Raw genomic sequence first — 25833 nt, 5'->3', positions numbered from 1 at the left:
CATTCTTCATACCCGGCCACCAAAACATCGCCTTTAAATCATGGTACATCTTAGTACTTCCCGGGTGAATGGAGAATCCACTTTTGTGTGCCTCCTTTAAAATATCATGCCTCAAGGTGCCAACATCCGGCACAATGATCCTACCCTTGAATCTCCATAACCCATCTTTTTCTTCCGACACTCTCCACTGTTTTCCTTGCTCAATGGCCGGTAACACTTTCCATAACGCTTCATCATTTTGATGAGCCTTTAGGAGTTCGGACTTAAAGTCACTTGAGATCTCTAATCGGCTCAAACACAAGGTTCTGGATACTTCTCGAGCACCAATATTAAGGCCCTCGAATCCCTTGAGCAACTTCTCCTCTTGAAGCATCATCCAAGCCGCATATAACGACTTTCGGCTTAACGCATCCGCCACTACATTCGCCTTTCCCGGATGGTAATGCAACTCGAAGTCGTAGTCTTTCAACAATTCCATCCACCTTCTCTGCCTCATATTAAGCTCTTTCTGATCAAAGAGATACTTCAAGCTCTTATGATCGGAGAAAACTTGGAACTTAACCCCATAGAGATAATGCCTCCACACCTTCAAGGCAAACACGACCGCAGCGAGTTCCAAATCGTGCGTGGGGTAACTAACTTCATGAGGTCTCAACTGTCGTGAGGCATACGCCACCACATTACGATGCTGCATCAGCACGCATCCTAGACCCTTCAATGAGGCATCACAATACACCTCAAATGGCTCACTCGGCTCGGTTAACACTAACACTGGTGCAGTAGTCAACTTTTTCTTCAATGTCTGGAAGCTCTCCTTGCACTCAGGAGTCCAAACAAACGGAGTATCTTTGCGGGTTAACTTTGTCATTGGCAAAGCTATCTGTGAAAAGCCTTTGATAAACCTTCGGTAATAGCCAGCTAGACCCAGAAAACTCCTTATCTCTGTTATGGTGGTTGGTTGTTTCCAATCCATCACCGCCTCCACCTTAGTTGGATCTACTGCTATTCCCTTCTTACTCACCACATGACCCAAAAACTTCACCTCACTCTTCCAAAACTCACACTTAGACAGTTTTGCATAAAGTTTCTTCTCCTTTAGAATCTGCAACACGGTCCTCAAGTGTTCCGCATGCTCTTCTTCAGTCTTGGAATAAATCAGTATGTCATCAATGAAGACAACAACGAATTTATCCAAAAACGGACGGAAAACTCTATTCATGTAATCCATAAATACTGCTGGAGCATTCGTCAACCCAAAAGACATCACAGTGTACTCGTAATGACCATAACGAGTCCTGAAAGCGGTCTTAGGGATATCCTCACCCCTCACCCTTATCTGGTGATAACCGGATCGCAAGTCGATCTTGAAGAAAACTCCAGCTCCTTGTAACTGATCCATGAGATCATCAATTCTCGGCAATGGGTACTTATTCTTTATTGTAACCTTGTTCAACTGCCTGTAATCCACACAGAGCCGCATACTCCCATCCTTCTTCTTCACCAATAACACTGGAGCACCCCACGGAGAGACACTTGGTCGTATAAAATTCTTTCCCAACAAATCCTCTAACTGAGACTTTAGCTCGTTCATCTCTAACGGTGACATCCTATAAGGAGCACTTGAGATTGGTCCCGCCCCGGGCACCAATTCAATAGCAAACTCAACCTCTCGGTTAGGTGGAAACTCATCAATATCATCGGGAAACACTTCCGGAAACTCACACACAACCGGAATTTGCTCCAACCTTTGATCATCACCCGAAACGCCCGCGGTTAACAACATGATACCCTGACACTCGATTCCAGAACAGTTCACCATCATCGAGTTCAAGTAATAATTATTCACCACGACCGGCCCTTCTGTATCTTCCGGCATAAAGTACACCGACTTTGTAGAACAATCAAGCAGGACATAGTTCTTAGATAACCAGTCCAATCCCAAGATAAGATCAAGACCGATCATCGGCAAGCAGACTAAATTATGAACAAAATCACGCTGCTTGAACCTAAAGGAAACTTTCGGGCATCCTAGCCTAGTTACCGTGGCTTCATGGGTAGCATTGTACACCCTTAGATCATAACCTAAGGTTACAACCTTCAATCCTAACTCATGAGCTTTCTCAAATGCAATGAATGAATGTGATGCTCCCGAATCAAATAAAGCATTTAAAGTTTGACCAGCCATTTCACAGTTACCTCGAATAAGTGTCTCGGATCCCTCAGCTCCTACAGCTGAAGTGGTGAACACCCGACCAGTCTGTTGTGCCTTCCCAGCACCTTGTTTCTGCCTCTCAGGACAACTTGCGGCTTTATGTCCCGCCTTTCCACAATTGTAGCACAAACCCCATCCGGCCTTGCATGGTACTCCCGGATGGTGACTTCCACACTTAGCACAAGCTTGTTCATTCTGAGGTTGCTTCCTAAACTTCTTCCCTTGGAAATTGTTGTTGTTGTTGGGCCTCCTGAAAGAGCTTCCCCTCTTGAAAGACGGACATCTAGGTGCAAAGCCCTTCCCTCGGTTCTGTGGGAATGATCCTTTGTGACTCCCTTTCTCAGCGGTTGCCCTTTTCACACACTCTTCAGCAACCCTACACTTGTTCACCAATTCGGAGAAAGTCCTAATCTCCATTGGCCCTACTGAACTGAAGATATCACTCCGGAGTCCTCCTTCATACTTAACACACTTCTATTCCTCATATTCCACCGGAGTCCCTTGGCACATACGAGAGAACCTGAACAGCTCCTCAAACTTGTCAGTATACTCTAATATGGACATAGTACCCTGCTTCAGCTGTAACAATTCAAGTTCCTTAGCCGTCCTAGCAGAAGTCGGAAAGTACTTCTTATAGAACTCTTCTTGAAAGACATTCCAGGTGATATAGTCATCACCCTGCTGCAGAAGACGTCGGATGCCTTGCCACCAATGCGACGCTTCACCTGTGAGCATATAGGTGGCAAACTCGACACGCTGTCCTTCAGGTACCACTTGTGCTTGCAGTGCTCGCTCTATAGCCTGAAACCATGTCTCAGCCTCATTCGGGCTAGTAGTCCCCTTGAACTTAGGCGGATTAACCTTCAAAAAGTTTGCTAGAGTCATCGGGCCCTGAACTCCACCTCCATCATTACCATGGTTGTTCATCTGTTGACCAAGAGCCTCAGCAGTGGCCTGCATAGCAGCAGCCATGTTCTTCAACGCAGCCATAAAGTTCACCGGGTCATTAGGGTTATTCTCCAGTGCACGAGCATTCGTACGACCTCTCGCACTACCTCTACCGCGTCCACGAGGCGCCATCTGGTTCCTCTACACACCCAACAATCGATATTAAGTTGATCAGTCTCAATATCGGAAGTCTAGTGCTTCAAAGTCCCAAATGCATGCTCATGAACGTTTATGCCAATTATATCAAGCAGATATACTAATAGCACATAACACACACACAGAGAATGCACAGAAGCATAGTTAGTCCATCCCTCAGGCTCTACAGGAACGAACTGCTCTGATACCATAATGTAACACCCTACCATACAGAGATCTATGCTTAAGTCATAATTCAGAGATGGCAAGGTATTACGACCTCTAAAATAAAAATTTAGTACGTATAGTAGTATGAATGATTGATTATAACTAGGAGCCTTTATAGAAAAAGGGGTAAACAAAATCGCAACTCAAAAGCGTATCACTCCGAACGATAACGTAACGAACAAGGATAAACCAACGCGAGATTTTATATACACAAAAGAGTGTCAAAAACAGGAATATCAAAACTCAAAACCCGACTGCGAAGAAAACCGATCCGAGCATAGTAATATATACATAAGATAAGATAAGGAAAACCCCAAAGGAAACCCAAAGGGACACAAATACATAAAACCTATTCTCCAAAATCTCCCATAAGAGGAGTCATCACAGTTTGTATTATTTAACGGAGATAAAAGTATCTAAGCAAAACATATAAACCAAAACATAGTCCCCAAGAACAAGGAATCTTCGCAAATCTAGAAGTCTCCAGCATGCCTCAGCGGGAAACCTCACGTCCTGCATCTGAAAACCACAAAATCCGCATGGGTGAGAACCAGAGGTCCCCAGCATGGTAACAGCTTCCACATATAATACATAATAATGGAGGAAAGCCGAAGGCAATCCTAGAACTTCCTCCAGATAATATCAAAGCTTATAAACAAGCTAAACCATATAAGGGCATCTGACTAAAGATTCTTCAGTCTAACTAATACTTCCCTTTCCAATTCCTTCAAACCTCCCAACCACCAGCAGGAGTATAATATATCAAACACAGTTATATCAGACAAAGAATATACAAATAGGAGCAGTTAAGACATTTAGACAATTAGCAAGTAATATGCAGTCAAATAGGCAATCTCAAACAATTCACATAGTATGCATATGATGAATGCCTGTCCCTAGTGGCCGATGATATCATCTTGTCGGTTATATAGCCAACCCGACAAGTCCTGGTCGCTAACCATTGGACTGTCCCTCTGTCGTGCATCCCCAAACTCGAGTTATACTCGTTATAAACTTGATCATAAACATGATCCATATCCATCACCCTCACTGGTGAATATTTACGGGGGTTCGAGCTCATCCGGGCCTTTCACAGTGCCCGGCCACACTTACGACATAGGGTCAACAGAGTCTCAAGCCTCAACCTGGAGCACGTGGTGGCTAGCCACTGCTACTACCCAGGGAAACTCGTATCTCTGATAGTGGAAGTGCAATTCACAATTATCAATAATTCAGCATAAACATGCATGAATTCTCATCCATGGATCAACATCCATATCAGCCATTCCGGCTCACGGTTAAATCCATAACCAGCCAACATTCATAGCATACACAGCTATTCCGGCTCATGGTTCAATTCAGAACCAGCCAATTCACAAATAATCACGGCCCTTCGGCCAATGGCATAACAAGCACTTCCACCACCATCCTCCGCATCTCACATAATCATCTTGATCCTCATTGATCATTCATTTTTCCCTTGCTTCACTCGCAAGTTACCTCATTCACTAGCCCCTTTCTAATAGCTAGGCATGCCATAATGATTTAAGACATAAATGGTGAGATCGGAGGCTTAGAAGTATGAGATTTGGCTTTTAAAACTCAAAAATCAACTTTGGGATGAAAACAGGGCCGCGCGTACGCGCACTCCACGCGCACGCGTGGATGGCCTCAAAAACTCATCGACGCGTAAGCGTCATGCACGCTAACGCGTGGATTCCAAACTTGCCCATCGGCGCGCACGCGTCAACCACGCGTACGCGCGGGTGTTCTCGTGCCCCAGGCACAACACCGGCACAGTTCTGGCATAACTCTCGGGAAAATGGCTGGGCATTGGGTGCAGCACATTCGGCGCGCCCGCGCACATCACACGTACGCGTGGATGGCACTTTTCGGAAGATCGGCGCGTACGCGCCAGGTGCGCCCACGCGCAAGGGGTTATTCTGTTAAAAATTTTCTAAGTTAAAAGCTGCAGAATTTCACAGATTTAGACCCCAATCTTCCGACGGACATAACTTCCTCATTTTAAATCGTTTTTCACCCGTTCTTCGAACGGCATGGACATCCCGGATCCAATTTCATTTCTAAACAGATTTGGTACAAAACGGAGATCCGTAGTCCAAGTTATGTCCCGTCAAAGTATGCCCAAAAATCATATTTTCATATAAAACCACAATATGCCATTTTCAAAACAAACCATTTTCAACTCTTTTCAAAATCAATCAAAACATGCCAATTTCATCCCTTTGCTTTGAAATCAATCAAAATGTATCAAATTCAACATCAAGCCTCCTCAACTCACACATTGACACATTACCACAATTACCAAAATCACTATCACATCATTTTACCCCCACTTCACCCAAGTGGCTCAAACTCAAACATATTGACATATCATATACTATTACTCATGCCAATTCTCAACAACATCAATTCCAATAAACCATCATTGTACATAATCAATATCCTACTCACCATCCACATGGTTCAACCCACAATTCAACCATAACCAATCATCAAGCATATATCACAACATGCATATTTCTCATACATCACACCACCAAGGCATCAATAAGCATCATCACATATATGACCACATCATATACCTCAATCATTCAACAACATCAACCATTCAATGCCTATCTTAGGGCCTCTAGCCTAAGTATTTCCTACCACATTACATATTAGATACGGGAAACCGAAACCATACCTTAGCCGAATTTCCCAAGCTCCACCGGAGCACTTCCAAACCACTTATCCACAAGCTCTCAAGGCCTCAACACCTTCAAGAACAGATTTTTCACCACCAAACCCTTTCCAAGCTTTTCAAGGTCACCAATCAAGCTCCAATATACACATATACACAACCTAAGCCACAACCATCATACCCATACACAACATCTCAAAACCCAAACATCATAAAACAACAAAATACACTAGGGTTGAGAATCTTACCACACCCAAGGTCCAAGGAGACAAGATTAACCTTCTCCTTCAAGAGAGTTGGGCCCTATAACATCAAAGAACCCAAAATCTCAACATTTCACCCATGAAATTCGAAAATAGGGGCTGAAGTTTCGAACAGCATAGTGTGGCTTACCTCAAGATTGATTGTATGGGTTTTGTAGAGCTCTCCGCGGTGAACGCGTGGCCGCAAACGGAGCGGCAATCGAAGCTCTAGATCAAAAGTTATGGTGGTTTGAAGATCAAGTGAGAGAGAGAAGTTGAGAGAATGTTCTTCCCTTCCTCTCCACCATTTCAGCTTGTGTGTGTAACAAATGAGGAGAGAGAGTGCTGAAAACTAGGGTTTTGGTTAAGTTATGTTGGGCCAAGGGCCCACTTTGGGTCCGGTTGGCCCGGTTTGGCCCGTTCGGTCCAATCTTGGTCCGAATTCTATAAAATTGGTACCAAAATTCTCGTCTCAGTCTCCTCTATCACATTTAGCCATAAAAATCACATTTTAGGCTTTCTAGAATAAATTCTCATTTATGGGTTAATTAGCCGTTAATTAACCGGATTTTACAATTAGGATTAGAATTTATTTTAGGATTAGGATTTCTTTTCACTTCAGGATTATTTCATCTGCATATCAGGTTCAATGTTCCTTTTATTTATTTTCTCAATTTAATTTATGGATTTTTATGTTTAACTCAACTTCTTTATTTGGCTACAACTACCCATGTTACTTTTGATATTTTTATTAATTCAATTTGAGGCATTTCAGATATAAGATTCTTATTTAGCTTTTTATATTATTGGCTTTAATTGATTAACTGGAAGCTCTTGAGTTACCAACTATTCATGATTGATTGTTATGTCGGCTAATTAACTGGAATTCCACTAACTCTAGTCTTTCCTTAGGATTTGGCTAGAACTTGGGAAATCCAAGTAATCGGTTCACTTGACTTTCCCTTGATTACGTAAAGGTTAACTAAGTGGGATTAATTTCCATTTTTTCATATCTTGCCAAGAGTTTATTTTATAGTTAATTATTTATTTTATTTGTCCTTTAATTTACTTGTTCCCCACTTTCAAAACCCCAATTTACAAAACCCATAACCAATAATAAAAACATACCTCCCTGTAATTCTTTGAGAAGACGACCCGAGGTTTGAATACTCGGTTATCAATTTTAAAAGGGTTTGTTACTTGTGACAACCAAAACGTTTGTAAGAAATGTTGATTGCTTGGTTTAGTAACTATATTTACAACGAGAGTTTACTATAACTTCTAAACCATCAATCTTCAGTTCTTCACAAACCTTAAAATTTCAGTATAAAATTTTTTTTATTGTTACAAAATAAAAGATACTGTTTATTTTTGGCTAAAATTTGAGTACTTTGTTATACAAATTGGTACAAAATTAAAGAAATTGAAAGAATTTTCTCATTACTTTGGATTTAAAAAAAATAACAAAAAATATTGCTGCTCATAAATATGCAAGCATAATAACGCAGTGCATAACTATGGAAACCAATTTCACAATAAGGTCCCATAGCTTAGTTGGTTAGAGTGTTGGTCTTATGAACATGAGAAAACCAATTTCAATATATACACAGCATAATAGCAATGTCTTGATCACTTATACGTATAAGCATTATCCATTATATATATATATATATATATATATATATATATATATATATATATATATATATATATATATATTGAGTTCATGCTATTTTGGTCTCGTGAGAAATTTAAAATGGACAGGATGATTGGGGATTTTTGTACAAGTTATTCCGTCGATGTCGACATTAAAGGGATATAATAATAAAGTAAAAGGATTTCCTAATATAACTTGATGAGATATATTTCTTGCTAAAAAGAATGTAGTGGCAAAACATACCCTATTTTTACAAATTTTTGCTTTAGATAACTTATAGTCTATAGTCATTTTGTCATTTTCTGCCATTAAGACTCTTTCTGTAGTTTTCTCATAATATTTTGTGGGTATTAATCCTTTTTGTATACAATTAACATCAGCTCCTGAATCTACCATAGCTATTAAATCAAATTTTTCTTCTCCTATTATTAAAGTTATCGTAGTGAACCATTTTTGACTTACTAATAATGTTAAAATATTTATATAATTTTTTGTACCTAGGTTAATATAATTCTCGGGAATTGTTATATTACTAGTCCCTTCATTATTTTGCAAAGATTGTTCTTGGATTTTTATTATGTTTTCTCCTTCTATTTTTAGTAATCTGTAGCCCATATTAATATTTTGTTGTTTTAATTCTGAAACTTCTCTTTTTAACTTTTTTATCTCTTCTTTGAGAGAATTAAGGGAAACTTCTTCTTGTGGGTTTTTAAAACGATTATAAATTTCTTTTATTTCTATTGGTCTTATTTCTTGCTTACTTTCTTCTTCTTTTTTAACTAATTCAGCTAATTGTCTTATAAACTCATCCCTTAATGGTGTATCTTCTAACTTGTCAATTATTTTGACTAGTGTAGAAGTTTGTTCTTTAGTTAAAATATTTACAGTTTTTTTACAGTTTCTATAGTTACATAATCCTATTCCTAAACAATTATTATTATCCTGTTCCTCTTTTCCACTATTTCTTCGTGAGCTCTCTTCTTCTGACATAAAGTCTAATTGTTGTATAAAATAGTCTTCAGTTTCAGAAGAGCCCTCATAACTTAATTCTTCTTCTGACTCTAAATTGATTAGTATAGCTGTCAAAGCATGCTTAATTTCTTTATTTTCTATTTTATTTATTTTTTGTTCTGTCGTACACTTATTAGCATAATGTCCTTGTTTTTTACATTTCCAACATGTTACTGGTTTTTTCTTATTAGAAAATTTAGGTTTTTCTTTAGGGGTTTTATGGAATTTTTTTATGATATTTCTGTTCATAATAAAGGGGTTTGTCTATATCATATTTATGTTTTTTATAAAATTTTTTCTTTTTAACTTTATGCTGTCCACTAGGTACTTTTTCAGGAGTTATTCCATATTGATAGCAGAAAGTGCCTAGCTCTCTTTTTCCCTTGATACTTTCTTGTTTTATTTTCTGTTGTATTTTGGTATCTGTGCATATTTCTATACCTGTTGTACTATTATATTATGCAATTGTCCAAAGGTTAATGAATTATAGGGAATCTGGGTCCCAAACTGTGTTTGTAGTTTTTGTAATACTTTTTCAGAGAATAATTTTGGTAAGGCGGCTACGAGTCTTTCTTTCCAGAAAGGCGCATGTGCATCATCTCTTATCATAACTTTTGACATAAAAACATCTTTATACCATCTATAATCAGACATAGTTGGACATTTTAAATTCATTAATTGAGTATGTATCCTATCTTTAAAAATACTGGGATCACCTACAAAATTTTTAATAATGGTATATATTAACGTGGATGTAGCGTCTGGTGACTGATCTTCTTGTTTAATACTATTAATAATTAATTCTTTTTCTTGGAGGCTGAGAAAATTATCCCACCAACCTTTTAATTGTCTTGTAAATCCTTGGGTTATCATAATTGCTGCTTCTTTATCAGAGGCTTTTCTCATCTTATAGGCAGTTGCAGCCATAGTCATATTACACATTTGATCTAAAATGGCTTGTTCACTTAATCCATCTATATTCTATTCTACTAAGTCTGATCATGAAAAACTATTTTGTACTAATTGTGTTCGTTCTTCTAGGCCTACATCTACTAGTGATGGTCTAGGATAATAATTTCTGGTTTTAGGATAATCTCTTTTATAGGATATTTTATTTAGTTCTAATTCTTCTTCCTTTTGTAATGTATTAATTGTTAATTTTCCTAGACTAATACTTCTAAGTTTTTCTTTTAGTTCTTCAACTTCTGTTTCTACTTTAGATTTTAAGCTAATATTATCTAAACTTTGTGATTTATATATAGGTTTTTCTATGGGTTTTTCTACCTTAATAACTTTTTAAATATTTTCCATTCTTCCTAACTGATTTTTCATTATATCTAACATGGTATTAGTAAAGTTTAATTGCTGATGTAATTTCTTAATATCTCTTTTTTCTATATTTCCATCTGCATTGCTATCTTTATAGGGTGTTGCTTCAACTTCTAAGTCTTTTCCAATTGGTATTTTAATAGTTTCTTTAGGGGGATATTCAGATTCTATTACTGATCCTGAGCTTGTTTTCCAAACAATAATTAGCTTTGTTAAACAACATAATTTCTTATCGGGTTTGGAGTAATAATTAACGTACCAGTCAAAGAAGTATAAGCTAATTCTATTTTCTTTCATAAAATTATAGAATAGTTCTCTTAGTCTAATAACTTCACTTTCTGAATGGTTGGTAAAATACCAATCTCTTAGTGATTTATTATAATCAGCATTAAAATCTTGTCTTATCCACTCTTTATCAATCTCAAATGGTTCTTCCTTTATAATTACTGATAAAACTTGTGATTCCCTTGGATCAAATTCTGAAGGTGATTTATATACAGCAGTGGCTATATGTGGCCTTCTATTGTCAATTCCTACAATATCATCAATATTTCCTATTGATGAGTTATCTATAGAATTTCTACGACTAATAGTTTCAACATTATCAGGAATTCTTAATGATTGGGATCTATTCATCCTAATTCTAATATCAGGTCATTCCCTTATTATTTCCCTTATTCTAGTATTTTGTATTTGTGGTTCTTCAATACCATCAGGTATTATCCATTCTTCAGGCATACGACTTTTTAATTCTTCATGTCTTAATCTTCTAGGTGTTTGTATATTAGATCTTTTTAGATTTGCATGCATAATTATCGTTTCTTCTTTTGAGGATTGTCTTAATGCTCTAAAGTCATAATCAACTTTAGTAATTTTATAATATATCCTATAGATTATTTCGAATGGATCATATTTCTCATTTATAATGGTTTCATCAGATGTTACTTGCAATTTTAAGGCTTGCCAGGTGTATTCATTTTTTAGATTCATAGCATAATTTGGGTAACAATTAAAACAAACCGGTCCATCATGACAGTTACTTTCTAATATTCCTATTAATGAATCACTAAAATTTTTTAATCTGGTATCTCTTAAGGTTAATAATATAGGCAGATTAATTTCTATTCTAAAATTAGGCTTTATGGCTACTTGTATTAATCCTATATGGATGAAGTTATATCCTTTACTGCTATGTTCTTTCAATTTATCTTCTTCTAAGATGGTGATAATTTTATTACTACTCGTTCCTGGTTTACAATATTCTAACATGTGGATTTCATAATTTTTTCCTTCCCAGAAGTTTTTCTTTTTATATATTTTATCTTTTTCTACTATAGGTATATTCCAATTATGAAAACTTTCTTCTAATTTGGTTATTTCTAATTCATTTTTAGTTTCAGAGGTGGAGGCTTCATCATTATCTGTTTTTATTACTAAGGAATTATTTTTCCTAGATTTAAACGACTCATCATTCTCAATAAACTACAGTACCTATAGAATACATGTATATAACGTTCAAAGAATGGATGGCAATCCCCAACCTACAGTACCTGTACAAGATCTAGAACCTCAACCTTTACAAGAAACAAATCAACCTATAATAGCCCAACCTTTACAAGTGGTATCAGAGCCTGCCCAAGGGGAGGATATCTGATAACATCAATAAAGAAATTATTTTTAACTGGATTTTTATTACAAGTCTTCTTGATAAACTTCAAAAAATTTATAGTTACAACTTTGGAAGTAGTAGTGAGAACTGTTAATACGTTGGTCAGCCCAGATCGTAGTCCCGGTTGTAAGTCCTAGAAAGGCAGTGAATCTGTTGGTTAACGAGGGTGGTCCCGTAGCTCACAAAGTTCTAACCATAAAATGGCTAGTTTATTGAGAATGATGAGTCGTTTAAATCTAGGAAAAAATAATTCCTTAGTAATAAAAACAGATAATGATGAAGCCTCCACCTCTGGAACTAAAAATGAATTAGAAATAGCCAAATTAGAAGAAAGTTTTCATAATTGGAATATACCTATAGTAGAAAAAGATAAAATATATAAAAAGAAAAACTTCTGGGAAGGAAAAAATTATGAAATCCACATGTTAGAATATTGTAAACCAGGAAGAGTAGTAATAAAATTATCACCATCTTAGAAGAAGATAAATTGAAAGAACATAGCAGTAAAGGATATAACTTCATCCATATAGGATTAATACAAGTAGCCATAAAGCCTAATTTTAGAATAGGAATTAATCTGACTATATTATTAACCTTAAGAGATACCAGATTAAAAAATTTTAGTGATTCATTAATAGGAATATTAGAAAGTAACTGTCATGATGGACCAGTTTTTTTTAATTGTTACCCAAATTATGCTATGAATCTAAAAAATGAATACACCTGGCAAGCCTTAAAATTGCAAGTAACATCTGATGAAACCATTATAAATGAAAAATATGATCCATTCGAAATAATCTATAGGATATATTATAAAATTACTAAAGTTGATTATGACTTTAGAGCATTAAGACAATCCTCAAAAGAAGAAACGATAATTATGCATGCAAATCTAAAAAGATCTAATATACAAACACCTAGAAGATTAAGACATGAAGAATTAAAAAGTTGTATGCCTGAAGAATGGATAATACCTGATGGTATTGAAGAACCACAAATACAAAATACTAGAATAAGAGAAATAATAAGGGAAGGACCTGATATTAGAATTATGATGAATAGATCACAATCATTAAGAATTCCTGATAATGTTGAAACTATTAGTCATAGAAATTCTATAGATAACTCATCAATAGGAAATATTGATGATATTGTAGGAATTGACAACAGAAGGCCACATTAGCCACTGCTGTATATAAATCACCTTCAGAATTTGATCCAAGGGAATCACAAGTTTTATCAGTAATTATAAAGGAAGAACCATTTGAGATTGATAAAGAGTGGACAAGACAAGATTTTAATGCTGATTATAATAAATCACTAAGAGATTGGTATTTTACCAACCATTCAGAAAATGAAGTTATTAGACTAAGAGAACTATTCTATAATTTTATGAAAGAAAATAGAATTAGCTTATACTTCTTTGACTGGTATGTTAATTATTACTCCAAACCCGATAAGAAATTATGTCCTTTAACAAAGCCAACTATTGTTTGGAAAACAAGCTCAGGATCAGTAATAGAATCTGAATATCCCCCTAAAGAAACTATTAAAATACCAATTGGAAAAGACTTAGAAGTTGAAGCAACACCCTATAAAGATAGCAGTGCAGATGGAAATATAGAAAAAAGAGATATTAAGAAATTACATCAGCAATTAAACTTTACTAATACCATGTTCGATATAATGAAAAATCAGTTAGGAAGAATGGAAAATATGGAAAAAGTTATTAAGGTAGAAAAACCCATAGAAAAACCTATATATAAATTACAAAGTTTAGATACTATTAGCTTAAAATCTAAAGTAGAAACAGAAGTTGAAGAACTAAAAGAAAAACTTAAAAGTATTAGTCTAGGAAAATTAACAATTAATACATTACAAAAGGAAGAAGAATTAGAACTAAATAAAATATCCTATAAAAGAGATTATCCTAAAACCAGAAATTATTATCCTAGACCATCACCAGTAGATGTAGGCCTAGAAGAACGAACACAATTAGTACAAAATAGTTTTTCAGGATCAAACTTAGTAGAATGGAATATAGATGGATTAAGTGAACAAGCCATTTTAGATCAAATGTGTAATATGACTATGGCTGCAACTGCCTATAAGATGAGAAAAGCCTCTGATAAAGAAGCAGCAATTATGATAACCCAAGGATTTACAGGACAATTAAAAGGTTGGTGGGATAATTTTTTCAGCCTCCAAGAAAAAGAATTAATTATTAATAGTATTAAACAAGAAGATCAGTCACCAGACGCTACATCCACGTTAATATATACCATTATTAAAAATTTTGTAGGAGATCCCAATATTTTTAAAGATAGGATACATACTCAATTAATGAATTTAAGATGTCTAACTATGTCTGATTATAGATGGTATAAAGATGTTTTTATGTCAAAAGTTATGATAAGAGATGATGCACATGCGCCTTTCTGGAAAGAAAGATTCGTAGCAGCCTTACCAAAATTATTCTCTGAAAAAGTATTACAAAAACTACAAACACAGTTTGGGACCCAGATTCCCTATAATTCATTAACCTTTGGACAATTACATAATATAATAGTACAAACAGGTATAGAAATATGCACAGATACCAAAATACAACAGAAAATAAAACAAGAAAGTATCATGGGAAAAAGAGAGCTAGGCACTTTCTGCTATCAATATAGAATAACTCTTGAAAAAGCACCTAGTGGACAGCATAAAGTTAAAAAGAAAAATTTTTATAAAAAACCTAAATATGATATAGACAAACCCCTTTATTATGAACAGAAATATCATAAAAAATTCCATAAAACCCCTAAAGGAAAACCTAAATTTTCTAATAAGAAAAAACCAGTAACATGTTGGAAATGTAAAAAACAAGGACATTATGCTAATAAGTGTACGACAGAACAAAAAATAAATAAAATAGAAAATAAAGAAATTAAGCATGCTTTGACAGATATACTAATCAATTCAGAGTCAGAAGAAGAATCAAGTTATGAGGGTTCTTCTGAAATTGAAGACTATTTTATACAACAATTAGACTTTATGTCAGAAGAAGAGAGCTCAGGAGGAAATAGTGGAAAAGAGGAACAGGATAATAATAATTGTTTAGGAATAGGATTATGTAACTGTAAAAACTGTGAAAAAACTGTAAATGTTTTAACTAAAGAACAAACTTCTACACTAGTCAAAATAATTGACAAGTTAGAAGATACACCATTAAGGGATGAGTTTATAAGACAATTAGCTGAATTAGTTAAAAAAGAAGAAGAAAGTAAGCAAGAAATAAGACCAATAGAAATAAAAGAAATTTATAATCGTTTTAAAAACCCACAAGAAGAAGTTTCCCTTAATTCTCTCAAAGAAGAGATAAAAAAGTTAAAAAGAGAAGTTTCAGAATTAAAACAACAAAATATTAATATGGACTACAGATTACTAAAAATAGAAGGAGAAAACATAATAAAAATCCAAGAACAATCTTTGCAAAATAATGAAGGGACTAGTAATATAACAATTCCCGAGAATTATATTAACCTAGGTACAGAAAATTATATAAATATTTTAACATTATTAGTAAGTCAAAAATGGTTCACTACGATAACTTTAATAATAGGAGAAGAAAAATTTGATTTAATAGCTATGGTAGATTCAGGAGCTGATGTTAATTGTATACAAGAAGGATTAATACCCACAAAATATTATGAGAAAACTACAGAAAGAGTCTTAATGGCAGAAAATGACAAAATGACTATAGACTATAAGTTATCTAAAGCAAAAATTTGTAAAAATAGGGTATGTTTTGCCACTACATTCTTTTTAGCAAGAAATATATCTCATCAAGTTATATTAGGAAATCCTTTTACTTTATTATTATATCCCTTTAATGTCGACATCAACGGAATAACTTGTACAAGAATCCCCAATCATCCTGTCCATTTTGAATTTCTCACAAGACCAAAACAACATGAACTCAATATGTTACAACACCTATCTACACAGGTTAGTGTAACGGAAACAGAAGTAAGACAAATGAATTGTTTGAGCCTAGAGAAAATTTTACAACACTTACCGCGTCAAGTTAATATTATAGAAAGGAAGACAAGACAAATTAACTACTTAAACCAAGAAATTACACATAAAAGAATAGAAGAACAATTACAAACTCCAGAAATACAAGATAAAATAAAAGTAATTGAAGAAGAAATTAAAAAAGAATTATGTAGTTTAAATCCCACAGTTTTTCAACATAGAAAATTACATGAAATAGCTTTACCATATGAAGATGGGTTTAATGAAAAAGATATACCAACAAAAGCAAAACCGATACATATGAACAAAGAGTATCTAGAATACTGTAAAAAAGAACTACAAGAATATCTAGATAAGGGACTAATAAGGCCTTCAAAATCACCCTGGAGTTGTACAGGCTTCTATGTAATGAAAGCATCTGAAATAGAAAGAGGTGCTCCAAGATTAGTTATCAATTATAAACCTCTAAACAAGGTATTAAAATGGATTAGATATCCTTTACCAAATAAAAGTGATTTAATTAAAAGATTAAATAAAGCAAATATCTTTTCAAAATTTGATTTAAAATCAGGATATTATCAAATTGCAGTAAAAGAGGAAGATAGATATAAAACAGCTTTTATGGTACCTTTTGGACATTATGAATGGAATGTAATGCCTCAAGGATTAAAAAATGCTCCAAGCGAATTTCAAGAAATAATGAATAATATATTTTACCCGCATATAGAATTTACTATAGTATATCTTGATGACGTATTAGTATACTCAAAAGGAATAAAGCAGCACATATATCATCTAAAAAAATTTATGGATATTATAAAAGAGCAGGGATTAGTTTTATCAGAAAAGAAAATGAAAATTTTTACAACTAAAGTAAGGTTCTTAGGATATGAAATTTATCAAGGAACCATAGTACCTATTAAAAGAGCTATTGAATTTGCAGATAAATTTCCAAATGAAATAACTGACAAAAAACAATTACAAAGATTTTTGGGATGTTTAAATTATGTAGCAGAATTCTTACCTGGTATAAGAGTTACTTGCGAACCTCTTTATAAGAGATTAAGAAAAAATCCACCTCCATGGACAAAAGAAATGACTTCTAGACCCCTCAGCTAAACTAATTGTAGAAACAGATGCATCAGAATTAGGATATGGAGGAATTCTTAAACAAATACCTCCTAATAGCTCAAAAGAACAAATAGTAAAATATCATTCAGGAATCTGGAATCAAGTTCAAAAGAATTATCCAACAATTAAAAAAGAAATACTTGCCATAGTATTATGTGTTTCAAAATTTCAAGAAGATTTATTTAATAAAACCTTCTTAATAAGAACTGATTGTAAAGCAGCCCCAAATATTTTAGAAAATGATGTCAAAAATTTGGTCTCAAAACAAATATTTGCAAGATGGCAAGCTATTTTATCATGTTTTGATTTTACTATTGAACATATAAAAGGAGAACTAAATTCGCTCCCTGACTTTCTTACTAGAGAATTTTTGCAAGGAAAAAATGGAGCAAAAAGCAGCCTCTAGTGAAGATTATGGTCAACCTTTTGACCAAATAAAAGAAACAAAATTACCTATTACGGTTGTACCAGCAAAACAATTATCATTAAGGCCTATGACAATGTCACAGGTTGTAAAAGCAGCACCATCATCGTCATCACCTTCTAAGAGCCCTTTAATTACTGCTAATAATAAATTCACATTATTACAACCATCTGACCTTTATAATACTCAACCCTTGAAAGAACAATTTCCTTACTATGAGAAACCTAATCCTATGAAGATACTAACTATTGAAAAATAGTGGTTCAAGAAAGACAGAAAAACCTTATACAAGACCATCTTCCCAAATACTTTCCATTATATTCCTATTAACCCACAAAAAACCCAAAAATTTTATGAATTCATATTAGTAGACACCGGATCCATTGAATTAACACATTACAAAGATTCCAACACTAAGCAGCCTATTTATTCAAAAATAAAAATTATAAAAATATTATCCTTGCAAGAGTGGAAAATACCCCCATATCAGTCTAAAAGCTTCTCATTAAAATTTGAACCTCAGAACTATACCTACTATGATTACCAAGAAGCCTGGAATCATATTTTATTTCTATCACCAAGTCCCCATTCCTGGTTCATTTGGTTTAGAATGGGGATATCATTACAATTTCCTAAATGGTTTCAAGCATGGTTCCAAAACTTTGGACCAATGGAAGCTTTCTTCCCAAAAAAAGTCAGTATGGCATATGAATATTTTAAAAGCAAGTCATCATTCCTACAAGAATATAAATTTATTTCATTCATAGTAGCCATGGGAATAAGCTGGATTATGACCTGGGAATATGATTCAGCAGCATATGAAGAATCTCCAAGCATACAATATCTAGTAAGAGTAATAAAAATTAAATGGTGGAACAAATATGATATAAATTTGCTAAGAAGAGCAGCTATTGATTAATGGTTAACAGCATCACAAAAGCGCCCAGCAACAACAGCCTCAAGCACCACCAAAGAACAAATAGCGTATAAAAAAGAAACTCAATTCTTAGCACAAAAGAGACAAATTATGGCAGCTTTAGTTGCAGCAACTTCAGAAGAAGATATTCAAAACTCTTTACAAGCAATACAGACCGTGTCTCTTGGAGAAGATGAAGAGGTTCAGTCCAGCCCAGCTCATTACTATCAAGACTCACAAGACCCATTTGAGATGTAACAAAGTACTGTATATGTAATCAATGTAAAAGCCCAATCATGTAAAAAAAAAAAAGTAAAAAGTAAAAAGTAAAAAAGTAAAAAGTAAAAAGTAAATGTCGGCAAACAGTAAAAACAAATAGTAAATGTCGGCAAACAGTAAAAGCAAATAGTACTGTCGGCAAATAGTACCCAAATAGTCACCATTTTGGGTCTATAAATACCAAAGGCCTCACTCATTCAAGATCATCAAAAACTTGAAAGTTCAAGAAATCTCTCTACTCTTATATCTTCTTACTTTATAAATTCTCCAAGTATTTGTAATCATCTTCAAGAAGTGTATCAACTTTGCAAGCAATAAAAGTACAAGTTTATCTCTGTAAGCTTACTATCTTTCTTTTTTTTTATTTTTTCAGTTATTGTTCTTGTAATATGAAAGAATTTCATAAAAGGCTTAAATCTTTAAAATTAGTTAGAAGAAATATGAAAACAAGAGTAATGACAATAGATAGAAAAATAAGAGAACTAATAACTGAATCTTCGGAATTAAAAGTAGAAATAAAAAAGATGGACAAGAAAATAATCAGAACCAAAAAGCTTCTACAACAAATTAAAACCAAAAAATCAGTAAAAACCGCTAGACAAACTATTAAGAATAAACGCATTCATTATGTTAGAAGGATGCATTACTTACATGTACAAAGCATGAGACAACTTTTAGAGATAGAATCAAGAATACATGTATATAACGTTCAAAGAATGGATGGCAATCCCCAACCTACAGTACCTGTACAAGATCTAGAACCTCAACCTTTACAAGAACCTCAACCTTTACAAGAAACAAATCAACCTATAATAGCCCAACCTTTACAAGTGGTGGACTTGGTGATAGAAATAAAATATGATTCTAGGCTTCTTGGTAATCATAGTAGGTATAGTTCTGAGGTTCAAATTTTAATGAGAAACTTTTAGACTGATATGGGGGTATTTCCCACTCTTGCAAGGATAATATTTTTATAATTTTTATTTTTGAATAAATAGGCTGCTTAGTGTTGGAATATTTGTAATGTGTTAATTCAATGGATTCGGTGTCTACTAATATGAATTCATAAAATTTTTGGGTTTTTTGTGAGTTAATAGGAATATAATGGAAAGTATTTGGGAAGATGGTCTTGTATAAGGTTTTTTTGTCTTTCTTGAACCACTCTTTTTCAATAGTTAGTATCTTCATAGGATTGGGTTTCTCATAGTAAGGAAATTGTTCTTTCAAGGGTTGAGTATTATAGAGGTCAGATGGTTGTAATAATGTGAATTTATTATTAGCAATAATTAAAAGGCTCTTAGAAGGTGATGACGATGATGGTGCTGCTTTTACAACCTGTGACATTGTCATAGGCCTTAATGATAATTGTTTTGCTGGTACAACCGTAATAGGTAATTTTGTTTTTTTTATTTGGTCAAAAGGTTGACCATAATCTTCACTAGAGGCTGCTTTTTGCTCCATTTTTTCCTTGCAAAAATTCTCTAGTAAAAAAGTCAGGGAGCGAATTTAGTTCTCCTTTTATATGTTCAATAGTAAAATCAAAACATGATAAAATAGCTTGCCATCTTGTAAATATTTGTTTTGAGACCAAATTTTTGACATCATTTTCTAAAACATTTAGGGCTGCTTTACAATCAGTTCTTATTAAAAAGGTTCTTATTTTTTCATATATATATATTAAACAATCATGGACGAAACTTCATGAACTGAAAACATAATTACAAGCTCTTATAACTGTAGATTTCATGCTATATCAATTTTGCAGTAATTTTTTTTTATGGACAATCATAAATTTCACAATCTAAATGCTCTGATACCACATGTAAAACTTATAAAATTATCATTCACAAAAAGATCTTGAAATTTATTATTATCACAAATAAAAATGAAAAGAGTTATTAACCTTGATCCATGATAATAATAGTATTAGGAAAAATTCACTTTGTCTATTCTTTTGTGTTCTTAATTCTTTTTTCAATTTTACTATTGATGATGAATGGAAAAAAAAGACTTCATACATAAAAAAAGAAGACTGAATTCTGATATGTTTTCATAAAAACAAATTTCCATCAAATTAATTACATTTTAAAATAATAATGTATCTTTCTTTCATATAAATTTTTTTATTTTATTATTTTAATTAAATATTTATTAAACCAATAAAATAAGATATATCAGACATTATATAATAATATAATTTCTTACACCCCACCGCCACCACCACCCATGGACGAGTTTCCACCGCCACTGCCACTGCCACTGCCACCTCCTCCTCCTCCTATGACCCTGGACGGAGCTGAAAACGACACAGTTTTCGCCAAAACGCTCGTACTGAGCAAACGCGAAGTAACCGCGCGTCGGCTCCGCCGAACGAGGCAACTCAGACGGTGCTACAGAGGGCACTACTGGGCTCTAATGGAAGAGATCAAGTCCAAGTATAAGGAGTATTATTGGACATACGGTAAGAGCCCCTTCAAGGAAACTAGCGGCGTAAACCACGCTGTCGTTTTGGGCGACGAGAACAATAACAACGCAAACGGCGGCAACGAGAGGAACAATAATGCTGCTTTGGGAGTTGGAGGAGACGACGTCGTTCGGTGCGCTTTTGGTGGATGTAAGATTAAGGCTATGGCGCTTACTAGGTACTGTCACGCTCACATACTTTCGGATCCGAAACAGAAGCTCTATCCGGGATGCAGAACCGTAGCTAAAAAGTGAGTTCTTTCTTACTCCAAGTTTTTTTTTTCTTGCAATTTTTGCTTTGGTTGATAGGTTTTCTTGCAATTTGAAATTTGTTGAAGAATTGTATTTTAATTTTTTGTTTTCTATGTTCGTTTTCATGTTGTGCTTTTTTCTTTTAGTTGAATAGATGAATGGAATTCTTTTATCGTAATGCGTGTGTGGTTTGGAAAAGATGGGTTAAAGTTTCAGAGGAAGTAACCTGCTTTGTTTGTGGTTTAGTGTTGCTTGATAATTTTGCACTTGCTGATGCTGGATTTGGTTCCTCTAATACTTAGGGTAAATAGAATCCAAAGTTTTAACTGTTGAGGGTTAGGAGACCAATCCCCATGGTATCCTCACCGCGTAATATTGGGAAAAGAAACTAATTTAAGTATGTCAGGCTTACTCTCCAAGGTATCCTCACCTCGAGTCGTCTCGGGTCCGAGTGTGTCTCTATCTGTCTATCACAATGCAAAACCATTGATGATAGATAATTAGAAGTAGTATTGACTTTCTTCCTAGAGGCCTGGATGGTTGCATAGTTTGGTTTAATTAATAATCACTATCTACTTAATTTGTTTATTTTGGTAAAAGTTGAGCATTTTTTATTTAGAAAATTTTAAAGTAATACAGATGACGCAAGATGCTTTTATATATATATATATATATATATATATATATATATGCTGTCCCGATTGCTGTCATTCATTGGCTGAAAATGCAGCTACTTTCATAATTATCTCATTATACCAAACATTTATTATAAATGGTAACCCTATTGGTCAGTTCATTTTTTGCCCACCTCAATCTTACTTAAGTTCTTGGAGAAAACCATGTTATGGACTTATGGCTGCTTTGCTTACTAAAAGAATATCTTATTTTGTATTGAGTAGTGTCATATGACACTTGCTTACTAGCTATGCATACTAGTTTATGGATTCAAGCCAACTAAAGAATGCAAGCATTGCACTATGTTGGTCAACAATGTCTTACAAATAGTTTATTCTTTGGTTGCATACAGAAATATCACTATCACCTGAAAAACTCACACCACATCCTGATCTAATTGTGCATCATGGAAGCATAAATGCATAAAGTTTCACTTCACCTTCTACCACACAGTTTCTAGATTCCATAGAGACAACTTCCTTATCCCAAGGTGTGTTTGTGAATTGAGGCTTTGGAAGGGAAGGGAGCTCCTGGAAAGGCTTGATGATTAATTATAAGTCTGATTTCTAATTCAATTCATTCCTTCCCTCCCTTTCCCGTTATTGCTGCAAAGGATTGCCAATTAGCACTCCCTAGAAGATTCTACACAGTTGGAACTACCAACTTAGGGAGAGGAAGTTTCTCCAGTTTCTAACAGAGTTCACAATAGAAAATACATAGTAAACTAAGCTAACTATAAACTAGCTATTTATGAGCAGTGAGGAATAGAGTCTAACTAACCTATCACTATCAGCCAGCTGGACCATGCTAACAACTAAAAAACTGCGAGTTAACTGCTACTTACCTTTCCTTTTGTAACACAGCCCAAACCTGTTAGTAGTAGGAGCCTCTCTATCAATTTCACTTACAAACATACCCTTTTGGAGTTTTTTTCCCTACTTGCTGTTCCAGGTATGAGAAGCTTTTTTCGTAATTTGTACTATGTTCTTAATTTTAAAGGCTGAAATTTTAAAATTGATGCTTTGCCCTTTTCTATTTTGATGTATTAAAATATTGCTGTCCTAATTCGTATGCATTATAATTATCATTTTCTCAGACAAACAAATTTACTGATAAAGGTTTATGGCTCTATGCAGTTTGCCAACAGGGCCTTCATATTGTAATAAACCAGTGTTGAGGTCTGTGGCTCCTGCTGCTTGCACAACTCATTACCAATTAGGTGAAAAGTGTCTTCTTCGTGCTGTAAAAAGGGCAGGTTATAATGTCCCAATTAATCGTAAGCCTAATGTGAAGTTACATGTAGTAGTTAATGAATTTGTTAGCCAAATCAAAAATAAACGAAAAGTTGCATTGAAAGCAGCTGTATCTAAAGTTGAGACTCAATAAGAAACAAGGTTACTTATTGTTTAGAAGATGATTGATTGTCTAAAGACATTGCATGGTGTTGGGCATATTCCAGTATCTCGGAGAAATTGGTTAATGATTTGGTGTTGAAGGATGATCAATAAGAAATGTACTTAGATGTTTGTACATCATAAGTATTCCAGGTATGTCATTTTTTGTTTCTTTTCTTGTTTAGTCACTTACTTTGACCCTGTGAGCAGCATTGAAATATTTCAGTTGTTCATTGTTACTAATAACCGAGGAATTTCTTGACATGGATTAAGAATCCTTTTGTGAATCAATGAGAATAGCAGTAAGCCATAATTAGTTCATTTGATACGTTGAAAGTTTTGGGGTTTACTTAATGACTTATTGATCATTTTAGCACTAGAGACTTTCTACTGTTGCAAGAATGTCAAAATGATAACTTGAAACTGAAAGGTTCAACTGTTCCATTCAATTTCAAAGCTCTCTTGACTAGCTAAATCTTTATAAGGAGTAGTGGATGTGCTTGACAGTTTTGTTATTTTGGTTCTTGCACTGCAAATGATCCTTAGCACTTAAAACATATTAAGAAATATAAGTGTCTGCTAATTCCTTGGATCTTGTTCAATTTCTAAACATTGAATTGTTGACTTTAACATAAGTGATCAGTTGTATAGTCAGAATTTCAGATGCTACTGACATCAAGTACATATGATTAAAAGAAAATACACACCCCATTATTTTGATGATAGTCACATTCTAGCAAATAATGTTTGTGTGCTATTGGGTGATCACATTTTCTACAATAATTTTAGAAAATACCTCATTTTTCTTTCAATTAAAAGGAAAAGTATTATTGTTATTGAAAAGGGATTTAGCTCCTCTAAAGCAGAAAAATTTAATTTAGAGGGAAAAGATGGAAACGTGTGAAATCTCAGTTTTTAGTGATAAAACAAATGGTTGATGTTATGATAAATTGAAATCACATGCGTAACTAAGCCCGGGTTTGTCAGAATCCACTCAATTTTGTCATTAAGATATTCCTAAAATTTGTAAGTTCAAGTGAGCTCCTTACCTTAGAGGAGCTAAAATCCATTCAGTAGTATATAAAAGCTGGTTTTTAGAAGTAGGTGAACCTGGGTGGATACTTTTAATGTTCTTTAGGAGCATATTGCATTAACTGCTCCCTTTTCTATGTACGGTGAGAGTGTTAGAAATAGAATTTATAGTTATATACTTATATCCTGATGCATAACATGAATTGAAAGGACCAAATAGTCCATAAATTGACTTGGAAGGCTTTTTACGTTTTACTCTTTAACTCTACAACATAAGAATATAAGTTAGTAGTACTATCACTACTGGTATAAACAGAATCTGGAAATATATGTTCTGGTTTCGACACTGTAGCAGAGTGCTATAGCTCCCCAGTGTTCTCTGATTTCTTTATTTATAAGCACCAAGTGGGAAAGGACTTCTGCTATTATTTTTTTACTGTTGTTGTCATTGTAATAGTTGTGTTGCTCAAGTAAAATGGATTAAGCCAATTCACCTTTGAATTAGTTGAAAATTTAGTTTAGGTATGTTCATGATATTGTGTTGGAATTAAATGAATATGACAAGTGAGTAATATGTTAGACTGTGTTTGTTTCTTGAGAACATGACAAGACAAGTTATTAAGAACAAGACACAAAGGACAGAGACACAAAATTGTGTTCTTATATTCTGTTTGGTGATAAATTATAACAAATTTGATAAGAAAAATATAATAATAAAAAAATATAATCATAAAAAATTAACAAAAATAACAAAAAATAAAATAAAAAATAAGTTGTGTCTCTTGTTAGTGTCTCTGTGTCCTTCATGTCAGGTTAGACACAAAATACACTAATTTAGTGTTTCTGGATACATTGTCTCTGTCTATGTCTCATCTGTTAAACACGATTTTATGTCTCCGTGTCCCGTCTCTGAAAACAAACGCAGCCTTATTAATGTGGATTTTACTGGTGAAATTTTGGGTTGCACTGACCTGAGCCACATTTATGTGTTAACTTGGTACACTGATGAGCTGTGTTTGGCATTCATCATGGGATTATAGGTTTCCAAAATAGGATATTAGGTATTGGCAGCAGAAATTGACCTATGTCCAGTGCCTTCAGGGGGA

General features: G+C 34.1%; 1 protein-coding gene across 1 annotated transcript; it reads left to right on the top strand.

The window, feature by feature from the left end:
* The first annotated feature begins 21123 nt into the window (after positions 1-21123).
* LOC130954979 (uncharacterized) lies at positions 21124-25383 on the top strand. The gene is made up of 2 exons (XM_057881758.1): positions 21124-21625; positions 23438-25383. The coding sequence occupies exons 1-2, from the start codon at positions 21138-21140 to the stop codon at positions 23685-23687; spliced, it is 738 nt and encodes a 245-aa protein (XP_057737741.1). The 5' UTR covers positions 21124-21137; the 3' UTR covers positions 23688-25383.
* The last annotated feature ends 450 nt before the right edge of the window (positions 25384-25833 follow it).

The sequence above is a fragment of the Arachis stenosperma genome, chromosome 10, assembly GCF_014773155.1.
Source record: "Arachis stenosperma cultivar V10309 chromosome 10, arast.V10309.gnm1.PFL2, whole genome shotgun sequence".
In the NCBI taxonomy this organism is placed as follows: domain Eukaryota; kingdom Viridiplantae; phylum Streptophyta; class Magnoliopsida; order Fabales; family Fabaceae; genus Arachis; species Arachis stenosperma.
Note: the sequence above shows the minus strand (reverse complement) of the source record. Positions and strands in the feature narration are given on the sequence as shown.

Excerpts from the sequence above, each read along its gene's own strand:
- LOC130954979 (XM_057881758.1), top strand. The coding sequence starts at position 21,138 with ATGGACGAGTTTCCACCGCCACTGCCACTGCCACTGCCACCTCCTCCT. Across the intron at positions 21,626-23,437 it reads TGCAGAACCGTAGCTAAAAA|TTTGCCAACAGGGCCTTCAT; the intron begins GTGAGTTCTTTC and ends GGCTCTATGCAG.